This window comes from Onychomys torridus, chromosome 19 (genome assembly GCF_903995425.1).
Source record: "Onychomys torridus chromosome 19, mOncTor1.1, whole genome shotgun sequence".
Taxonomy (NCBI): Eukaryota; Metazoa; Chordata; class Mammalia; order Rodentia; family Cricetidae; genus Onychomys; species Onychomys torridus.
In genome coordinates, this window is record NC_050461.1 from 54,217,501 (window position 1) to 54,228,493 (window position 10,993).

The 10,993-nt window shown below is 45.9% G+C and overlaps 1 protein-coding gene across 1 annotated transcript; it reads right to left on the reverse strand.

Annotated features, from left to right (window-relative positions):
- Positions 1-7,692: 7,692 nt before the first annotated feature.
- Positions 7,693-8,857, reverse strand: LOC118570213 (mas-related G-protein coupled receptor member H-like). Its single transcript, XM_036168556.1, has one exon. It carries the CDS (start codon positions 8,855-8,857, stop codon positions 7,892-7,894), a length of 966 nt encoding a protein of 321 aa, XP_036024449.1. The 3' UTR covers positions 7,693-7,891.
- Between the last annotated feature and the right edge of the window lie 2,136 nt (positions 8,858-10,993).

The following is a 10,993-nucleotide window of genomic DNA, read 5'->3' on the forward strand; positions in this document are numbered from 1 at the left end:
GCTCATAGCTGGGCCCTAGTTTGGAAGGCCCCATCCTACATCTTCCTTCCACCAGGGCTGATGTGGTCCCCTGGGACTAGGCTAGTTCTGAGCCCACTTGCACTGGTAGACACACTTCACTGTCCCATTACCGAGGCCACCTCCCTCAGATGACATGCCCGCTGCTGTCAGCAGCATTTAGTGAGACCTGTGGAAGCCGGTGCAGGATGGATGACTGGAGGAGCCGGCTGAGGTAACCCTTTTCACCTGACCTTTTTGTGCACGACCTCCTGGTCCCAGTCACCATCTTACCTTCCCCCTGCTCCTCTGAGGGGCCTGAGTGAATCCTTTAGTTCCAGGGTCTTAGGTCCAACTTCCCATTCAGTTGGACATTTATTTTATTTTTTGGTTTTTCAAGACAGGGTTTGTCTGTGTAGCTTTGGTGCCTGTCCTGGCTCTTGCTCTGTAGACCAGGCTGGCCTCGAACTCACAGAGATCCACCAGCCTCTGCCTCCTGAGTGCTGGGATTAAAGGTGTGTGCCACCACTGCCACGGCTGGACGTTTATTTGTAATTTTAATTTTCCTTCCTTCCTTCCTTCCTCCCTCCCCTCCCTCCCTCCCCTCCCTCCCTCCCCTCCCTCCCTCTCTCCCTCCCTCCCTCCCTCCCTTCCTTCCTTCCTTCTTTTTTTGACACCAGGGTCTCTCTATGTAGCCCTGGCTGTCCTAGAACTTGTTATGTAGACCAGGCTGGCCTCAGACTGACAGGGATCACCTGCTTCTGTTTCCTGGGTGCTGGGATTAAAGGCCATTTGACTTATTTTCTCACGTCTAGGACCAAATTGTCATCAGCTCCCCACAGGTGGCTTCAGTTTTCCTGAGCCACCTGATGTGTGCGTGGTAGAACTCAGCTTAACCTTGAGTGCCAACACCTCCCCACATGACCTTCCTGTGTCTGGATGTGGGACTTTCTTTTCTTTCTGTCTTGTCTGTCTTTCTGTCTTACTGTCTTTTTTTTTTTTTTTTTTTTTTTCGAGACAGGCTTTTTCTGTGTAGCCCTGGCTGTCGGCCTGGAACTCACAGAGATCTGCCTGCCTCTGCCTCCCAATTACTGAGACTGAAAGTGTATGCCACCGCCGCCTGGCACGGGTGGGTTTTCAGTGGAGCTCACGCTTAGTTTTGAGGTCCCTGTAGCCCTGCTGCCCACACAGGGCCTGAGACTTGTTAGCCCCAGCTTCCCACCAGCCTGACTGCTTGGACACTTATCTCTGTTTGGATGGAAAGTTGCTTTTTATCAGCATAGTTCTTTTTCCTCTCCTTGACTTTACTCATAAACTCTTCAGAATGTAGGAGGTCTGCCATGAACAGGCCATGCTAAGTTTTTAGAACTGTGAAAAAATAAAGCAAATAAAGCCTCTCTCTGGAACCCGTGTTGGAGAGTCCAAGCACTTTGGCATCCGTCCATTGCCTCTGCTCCAGCTTTCCAAAATTCTAAATAAATTAATCTCAGAAGCCAAGAATTTGACTTTTTGGGCAAGCCTGCTCTCCCCTGAGATGATTGATGGACAGCCCTCTAGGGAGGAGGACAGGGACCCTCAGTTAAAAATCCGCAGTGTTTTCCCCTACTGTTACCGTTTTATAAATAAAGAATACTTTTTCAACCAGTTCCTGCTGACCTCCGACCCATTCGTTCGGTATTCCTCTTAGTGTCCCAGTGCCACATACAACATGGTACACGTGGCCACTGATTAGGTCCCAGTTTAGGAAGTCCAACATTCAAGGTCACGGTTCCCACCCCCCACCTCGATTTCCTTTCCTGTCTGAAGAAATCACACCACGATGGAAAAGTGTAAATTCACCTTGAAGACCTTGGGCCCAGGCACCTCCCAATAGGCCTCACTTCCTGCAGGTCTACCACCTCCCAGTGGTACCAGTGACCCAGCCTTCAATACACAGGCCCTTTAGGGGACGTCCAACAACCGAGCACGGTCCGAAGCTTAGCAGGACAGGTGTGGACTCCTTGCTCTCTCTTTGGGACTGTTCTCCTGAACCAGACGCCTTTCTGTTTTCATTTCAGTCATGAACGCATGCGCGTCCACACCACCCCATCTTGAACTCGTGGGAGCCTTTTCTAGGCTTTTCAGCAATGGAACTTCTACCTAGAATTCCTAAATTGTTATAGTCCAAGTCACATGACTTCACATTAGACCCCCTAAAGAAAGGCTTTGAATGTTACAGAGAGATGGAGAGCCTCCCATATTCTGTATCGTTAACTTAGGACAGGCTCCGTGGCTTTTTTCTCCACTCACAGCTCCTTTTCACCTAAGATGTCTTCAGGTGATCTCAGGTATGTAAGTCTATTAAGTTATAAATCAAGCATTTAAGATGGTGGTGTAGTGGTGTGTACCCTTAATCCCAGCACTCAGGAAGGTGGATCTCTGGGCTAGAGATCAGTCTACATAGTTCCAAGACAGCCAGAGTTATATAATAAGACTATCTCAAAACATAAAACATAAGTGTTTACTAATAATCACAACTTTTTCTTTGGCATACATGTAATTTTAACACTAGAGATAAAGACAAATTTACAAACTAATGAGATAACTGCTTATTTTTATATAAAGAACAAAATCTTGGCTGACTATTTGAAAACCTCATCAGTGTTTTTTCAGAGTTGGCTGATATTCTGACTTTATGATTGCTGGTTCTGAGGATGCTATTTCATATAAATTTATAGTACAAAGTGGTAGAAGTATGTTTGGGTCCGTTTCAGAAATGGCTGAAATTATGTCCTAAGCCTAAGCCAAAATTCATGTTATGTTTTTAAGAGATGAAATTTAAGCAGCTCCACCAGAAAATTTTAGAACCAAGCAGTTGTTTAGAATAAAAATTGTTCTAATCCAAGGATATACCACTGCTGAACTGATAGAGGCTGAGGAATTATGGGAGAAATAGTCAACCTTCATCGTCCCTAAGAAACTATTCTATGTGCAGAAAGCTTTGTGCTTATGGTAGGTAAGAACATGACAGTTCATAGCACACCATCTCAGGTCCGTGTTTTCAGGCAGCTTTTGTTGGCACTGTGTGGGGTGACAGTGTATCCAGTGCAAAGCTTGTCCCAACACGTTCTAAACAAGGCTGCGGTAAAGTCACGTGAGGCTGGCGGGGCTGTGGGCAGAGGAGTCCTGTGGATGGTGAGCAGATGCCCATGCTGTCACAGATACATGCTGCTGGAACTGAAAGACAGTTCATGTACTACATCTGACAAGCAACAGGAGCTGTGGCAGGTCTGGGGTCTTACAGCCCAGTTGCATCTGCTCTCCAGCCCTCAGCTGGGTGCCAGTAGAAGCCTTCTCCCCAGTGGCCACCTGGGTTCTGAGCAGAGCCCCACCCTTAGGGCTGAACCGATCCTCTGAAAGATGTGTTGAAGTCCTCGCCTCACCTGTAACTACCTCCTCTGGATGTAGGATCTGTGTACTTCATGGGGGTGAAGGACACACACATTTCAGCAGCATTGCATGGCTCACTGGCAGTTTTTAGGTTACATTCACATTGTCTACAGTTCCTAGATCATACCACCATCTTCAGTCCCTTACCCATAATGCCTCTGGCCTCATGGAGTTGTCTCATGGAGCCTAGGTTGGCCTCAAACCTACTATGTTGCCAAGGATGGCCTTGAACTCCTTATTCTTTTCACTTCCATCTTTAAAAATTTACTTATTTTATGAATATGGATGATTTGCGAGTATGTCTATGTACCACATGTGTGTCACAGAGGCCAGAATAGTCCAAGTACATTGACTCTGGGCAGGGGCAAGGAAGACTCGTGTCTGCCCACGCATGCTGAGGCAGAGGAAGTGCACAGGGAAAAGCCAGAACAGTGGAGCCAGCTCACTCCGTGGTTCCTCCCTGGTTTACCTTTATCAAGTGAGGCAAGGGTGGGCCAAGAGCTTTGAGGCAGCTAGAATGTGTGAGAGTTCATCCTCCATGGGTTAGCTAACGTCAGTCAGCTGTAGCAAAGAATAAGGTTGCCTGGATGTCTAATGCTGCCTGAATGGCATTTTAAAATTGTTTGTTTGCTTTTAAAGATTTATTTTTTTATTATTATTATTATTATTATTATTATTATTATTTAAAAATTATTTTTATTTCATGTGCATTGATGTTTTTGCCTGTTTTCATGAGAATGTTGGATCCCCTAGAACTGGAGTCACAGACAGTTGTGAGCTGCCATGTTGGTGCTGGGAATTGAACCCAGGACCTCTGGAAAAGAAGACAGTGTTCTCAACCACTGGGCCATCTCTCCAGCCCCATATTATTTTTAATTATGTGTATGTTGTGTGCACGTGTGTGTGTGTGTGTGTGTGTGTGTGTGTGTGTGTGTGTGTGTCTGTCTGTCTGTCTGTCTTTCTGTCTGTCTGTCTACATGGGGGTATGAGCATGTGAGTACAGGTGCCTATGGAGGCCAGAGGCATTGATTAGATCCCCCTGGAGCTGGAGTTACAGGCAATTGTGAACCACCTGATGTGGGTGCTGGGAACTGAACTCAGGTCCTCTAGAAGAAAAGTACCTTTCAGGTGCCTGCAACTTCCTGGAACTGGAGAAAGACGCTGCACAGGTCCTGGCCTCATGGATTGATCAGCTTAGAGGTTGAGGGGATCCAGACAAGAACAGGCTGACTATGCACCTTCCTCAGCACCTTAGACAAAACCGCAGACAGTGCTTCCTCAAGAAATGTTTATAAATGAATAGATGATAACAGCGTTATAATAGTATTTGGAGTTATCTCTTCTTATATGGAACCAAAGGCATTTTATGATTGAATTCTGCTATTTAATTTTTAAGTATTTACATTGTTTAATTTGTGTGGCTGGGTGGGTTAGAGGTTAGAGGATGATTTACAAAAGTAGGTTCTCTGTTCCCACCATGTAGAATCCAACTCAGGTCATCAGACTTAGTAGCGAGCATCTTTACCTACTGAGCCTTCTCACCAGCCTGGCTCCAGCTGCCTAAATACATAGTTACTAATATATTCGGAGACAGCCAGTGTTTCTCGGATCTCCGGTGATACAGACTATGAAATAAAATACTTGCCCTGAACTGACTGAAATCAGGGTCAGGAAAGGATGGAGTCAGTTGAGCATGAGATCTGACCTGATCCCTCAACTTCTTCGAAGAGCCTCCTTCACACCTGGGGAAAGCTCCCAAGGGCTTCTGTTAGGATTCCAAATTACTTCATCCATCTATAACTCCTTCCATCAGTGAAGTGGTTCTCCACATCAGAGTGAATTCTGGAGGCTGAAACAGGCACAGCAGGCGGCAGGGGCAGGGAGTAAGAAAACCTCCCTGGAGCTGCTTTAGGGAAGTCAAAAGCTTGTTCCTCTGCCTTCCGACATTAAAAACGGAAGGAGAAAAACGCTTGGCTTCAGGGTCTCTCTTGTGGTTTCACAGTATTAGAAGCCGGTCCTGCGCTCAAGAAGGACACTGGGGTGTGAAGGATGCTCTCCTCAGCTACATTCCCATTGTCAAATCAGGGGGGAGGTCACTGTGACTTCTCTCCCTGCATTTCTCAGAGCAAGCCAAATACACCGAACCAAAAGGCAAGTTTTTGAAGGAAGGTGGATGTTAGGGATGACGCTTTCGGGCTTGTAGCTCGGAAGTGACCCATCTTCCCTCCAGAGTCCAGTCGGAGCCTGTGCTTTTCTGGTGATGATGTCAGTCTCTTCCTCACAGCTATGTGATTGATGAGGATGTAAGGTTATATCCCCAGCTGAGAGGTAATGGCAAGACACTCTCCTAACTCGGCCACCAAAGGAAAGGTCCAGTTCTCTCCTCAGCATGAAACTCAACAAACCAAACCCAGTTCAGGATGGAGTGAGGTAGAAACCATGAAGGTAGAGACTCAGTGGTATCCAAAGAGGCCTCTCTCACCACTTGACTAATAATAGTCACACGTGGCAGGGAGTATATAGCTCAGGACAGAGTGCTTGCCTAGCATATGAGCACCACACATACACATATAGCAATTTATTTTAGGCTTTGCCATTTGTATGAACTAAAACAGCATTCAGATATTTTATTTTACTTTATTATTTATTTTGAGACAGGATCTCATTAACTGCCTCAGGATGGCCTCAAACTCACAGGAATCCCCCTGCTTCTACCTCTAAGTGTTCTGATTATGGATCTGGATATACCTGGCTCTATTCTGTTGTCTTAATTAACATTTTTGTCAACTACTGAGTTCAAATACTTCTGCCTATGGGTCATTTTTGCTTGTTTGTAGTGAGATTATAAACTGTCCTCCATTTAGTCTTTACCCATTTATTAGTACCCCACCATTTTAATTCTTGGTTTAGTTGAACATTCCATATGTTAAGGGATATTAGCCAGTTGTCATATTATTAAAATACATTTTTCTAATTCATGATTTATCATAGTTGTAACTTCTCATCATAGTTGGAACAGGCCCAAAGCCACGGAAATTTAAAGCATTCAGTATAATTCCTACTTTGTCGGGTTTACATTTAAGGGTTTATCTTATGAAAGCCAGTTGTATTATGGGATTTTTTTTTTCCCAGTAAGAAAATGACTCGATGAACAAAATCTATAAATAGTGCTGAGAAGCTGGGCTTGACCTTAAAATAGTGAAGTCCTTCCACTGTGCCTTGGGACCGCTGCAGAATGCTTTCTTTGCAATAAAAACAGAAAACACTCCATTTCAAAAGTATCGGCAGCAGCATTTCCAATCAGCCGCTCAGCAGAGAGCTGAGGCGTGAGGGATGGTGTGTTAGGGAGGTCGGGTAATAGCTGTATGCTGGGACAGTGGAGGGAAAAAACATGGATTTGTTTTGTACACATTTTACAACAAAATGCACCTCATGCTGTTCCTGGGTGTGTAAGCACCTCATATTTAAGCAAAGGAGAGGAGGAGATAGGAAGGGACAGAAAAAAAGAGACCAGGAATGGTAGAATGTGCCTGCATTCCCAACACTCAGGAACCTGAGGCAGGAGCGTGGAAAGTTGGAGGCCAGACAGCTACACAGTAAAACCTTGTCTCAAAACATTAAGTAAGGATAGAAGAAGATCAGAGAAGGAGGGAGACTGGGGGTGTAGGGGGAGGCAGGAAGGGAAATAAAGAGAAAATGTCCATGCCTAAGCAAATCCTCACTCATGCTCGTTGAGGCTCCCTCTAATCCTCGCAGGATGACATCGTTACGGGGCTCATGGGACGTCCTATCTCTCAGTTGGTCCCATGATAAATTCTCAGTGTATGACTAGTGAAGATGCTTGTCAGAAAGCATGGATGTCTGTCCCTTATCTGTACTAACAGGTTTCCCTCTGAGGCATTCAAAGCATAAGATGGAAAGAGGGACCCAAGGGAGAGGAAGTGAGGAGTGGTATTGATGATTGAGTGGTATGAACAGTTGAGAGGACCTCTCAAAGACTGCCCTGGGTGTTATGGTCTCAAGGGTGGGTCTGAGGGTCAGACTCCTTAGGTCACACAGTCCGGCTCAATGCCATCCATACCCTGAAACCTTCCTAAACCTCTTACCTTCATCTGTGACAGTAGATTAATAACAGTGGGTCATAAGAGAGACAAGATTCAGTGAAACGTTGTTGTGCTGGGAAGGTGGAATCATGCCAGGGTTAGAACTCTATACTAGAGAACTTGCCTAGCATGTATGATGTTCAAGAGCCAGTCTCCAGTCTTGGCAAAAATTATTAGCTCCCCTCAAGTTATCAGTGGCCAAGTGTGTCATTTGTACAGTGTGTTTTGTTATCATTTATTTCCAGGAGGAATGAAGGACTTTCTCTTTTATCTTAGATGAGCCGCCAGGTAGGAAAATGGTTTCAGAATTGTGTTATTTTCCCACACAGGGAATCCTGCCTTGGGGATGTCCTAGCAGAAGGTCACGAAGGTGGAGAGAATTGTGCAACATTCTCCCTCGAGTCCACCACTGGCTTTTCCTCAAAGATCTTCTGCAGTGCTTCTTTTAGGGACTTCCTACTCCTCCTCTGCCTCAGGCTGCCTACCACAAAGTAGACAATTGGGTTGATGCCGCAGTTAATAATGGACAGCATGTTCAGGTAAGGGAGGGATTTCCACACAGACTCATCTGTTGTGTCCAAATAGTAGCCGATGATAAGCGACACTTTCATGGGCATGGCGAAGACGAGAAACAGGATGACCGTGGCCATGATGATCACATAGAGTTTGATTGGTTGCCTTGGCTTCAGGTTGCAGCAGACCTGGATGAAGAGGATTAAATTGGAGAAGACCATGAGAGGAACAAAGATCAGGAATGTCAAGACACAGGAAAATATGTACACATAACGGCACTCTGGGAATTGGGGCATCACTTCCAGAATGCAAAAGAAGCTCTCCAACCCAGACACGAGAACAGACAGGGCCCACAGCAGTGCACAGGCCACAGAGGACTGGTGCTTTGGGCGTCGGCACTGGTACCAGATTGGGTAAAGTACTGAGAGGCACCGTTCCACGCTGATGGCTGTGAGGAGGTGCAGGCCCGTGTTGTAGCCAAAGATCATGAGGAAGATGGCGTAAGTCAGCAAGTTGACATTATGGATGTGGAAGATGTCCACTAGTTGAATGATGGATGAACAAAGGAGATTCATGAAGTCGGCGATGGCGAGGTGTAGGAGGTAGATGGTGAATGGCTTCCTCTTGACACAGAAGATTAGGAACCATATCAAAAGTCCATTCCCAACCAGTCCCAGCATACACATCACCAGGAAGATAGAAACATAACTATACTCAGGCACTTGCTGGGGAGACGAGGTGGTTTCATTTAGAGATTTGTTTCCGGTGTGTTGTGCGGATTCCAGAGGCCAAAAGGTCGTTGCCAATGGCTCCATTCTTGGGAAATCTCTTTCTCTGTGGTCTCCTGTGGTCACAAATGGAAGACAGTGACAAGTGTCATCTATTCTACATCTCAAGATGGTTTTGTATTGCTGGGGAGGCTTTCTCCCATATGGTGATGTTTTGTTTGTGCGCTAACAAATAAAGCTTGCCTGGAGATCAGAGTGCAGAGCTGGCCACTAGATAGACACAGAGGCCAGGCAGTGGTGGCACACACCTTTAATCCCAGCACTTGAGAGGCAGAAGCAGGCAGATCTCTGAGTTCTACACAAGACTGATCTGGTCTAAAAGAGAAACAGAGCCAGGCAGTGGTGGCACACACCTTTGATCCCAGCCCTTGAGATCTCATGCTTTTAATCCCAGAACTAGGGAGATGGAGACAGGAAGTGATTTGGCTGGGAGGAGACAGGAAGTGATAAAGCAGGAAGAGACAGGAGCTAGACTGGCCCTTTCAGTCTGAGGATTCCTAGAGGGAAGAAGTCTTTGTAGCAGCTGGCTGCTCTGCTTCTCTGATCTTTCAGCATTTACCCCAATATCTGGCTCCAGGTTTTTATTATTAAGACCAGTTAGAATTTGTGCTACACTCTCACGTGAGGGATAAGGGAAGCCAGAGTCCTCTCATCTTCTCCATCCCCTGCCCTATTCTCCTGCCTTCCATTTCTCTACCCAGCAGATGCCACTGAAATGTCCACATCCCCTCCACTAACACCAGGGATGACTTCCAACCTCAGCCCCAGCTACTGGCATCCACAACAATTCTTCTTTTTTTTTTCCTGGTTCTGTGAGCAAGCCCACTGTGTTTCTTACTTCTAAGAGTTCTTACTAGAACTAAGCGACAGAATTAGGAACAGGATTTTTTTTTTAAAAAAGGTAACTTGAAATACACCAATGGCAAAAGCCAATGCATAAAAAAGAAGAAACCATGGCTGGTGAGATTGCTCAGAAAAAAATGTTTATGCAAGCCTGTGGACCTGAGTGTAGATCCTCAGCATTCACATAAAAATCGGGGCAAGGTGCTGGGCAGTGGTGGCGCACACCTTTAATCCCAGCACTTGGGAGGCAGAGGCGGGTGGATCTCTGTGAGTTCGAGGCCAGCCTGGGCTGCAGAGTGAGATCCAGGACAGCCAAGGCTACACAGGGAAACCCTGTATCAAAACAAAACAAAACAAAACAAAAATCTGGATATGGCAGCATCTGTCTATAACCCCAGCACCAGACAGTGGGGATAGACAGATCCTGGGGCCTCAACGGCCAGCCAGTCTAGCTGAAACATCAAGTTCCAGGCTCACGGATAAACCCAGCAGCTGTGTGTAATATCAAGCCAGTCAACAATCTAGAATGGAGTGGGGAGAGGCTCACAAACCACCACCCCTCTCTGACGAGCCGATGACAACTGATGACCCACTGCAGGAGGGAGAGCCACCTTTAAGGTTATGGCCCCTGGCAGGCCAACTATGCTCCAGCAGATGGCCTCACACTCATATGGACAGCTCAAACCTGACTCTGTGGGTTATTAAAAAAAAAAAAAAAAAAAAAAAAAGGAAGAAACTGAAAGCCAAAAAAGGAGATGAAGTTGGGAAAAAGGGATGGGAGGTGGACCGGAGATGAGTTAGTGGGGAGGTGGGGGTAAGCATGATAAAATTATACTGTATGCATATGAAATTCTCAAAGAATAACAGAAATGTTTTTAAAATGTTATTATTATTACTATTAATTTTGGAAGCAGCACAATCGAGGAGAGCAGGGAAGCTTTTTCTGTAATGATCATTTTTCTCAAATAAAACAAAATTTGCTAATCTGATGGAGGGGGAGAAGACATCTGAAAGATTTCATTGGACAGCTCGGGGCCAGCAAGGTGGTATAGTCTCGATGTTTTGTTTCTTCTTGACCAGAATGTTCTGTGTGCTTTGCTCATCATATTTTCTGCTTGTGGGAACTGAGGTGCTTGCTGGCCTGTAAGGGGCATTGATCTGTTTTGTGGCTTCTGCTGGTGAAGTGCAGACCTCCAGGCATGCCAGTTGGGCTTCTCAAGGGCTGGTCCCAGCACAGGTGAGTACGGACCCTTCCCACTCAAACCCCCTCTCTTCCCTTCTCTTCATTTTTCTAAGTCAACAGTCACAACCCTCTGTCCA

What these genes read in the sequence shown, in the direction of transcription:
- LOC118570213 (XM_036168556.1), bottom strand. Translation starts at nt 8,857, where the DNA reads ATGGAGCCATTGGCAACGACCTTTTGGCCTCTGGAATCCGCACAACAC.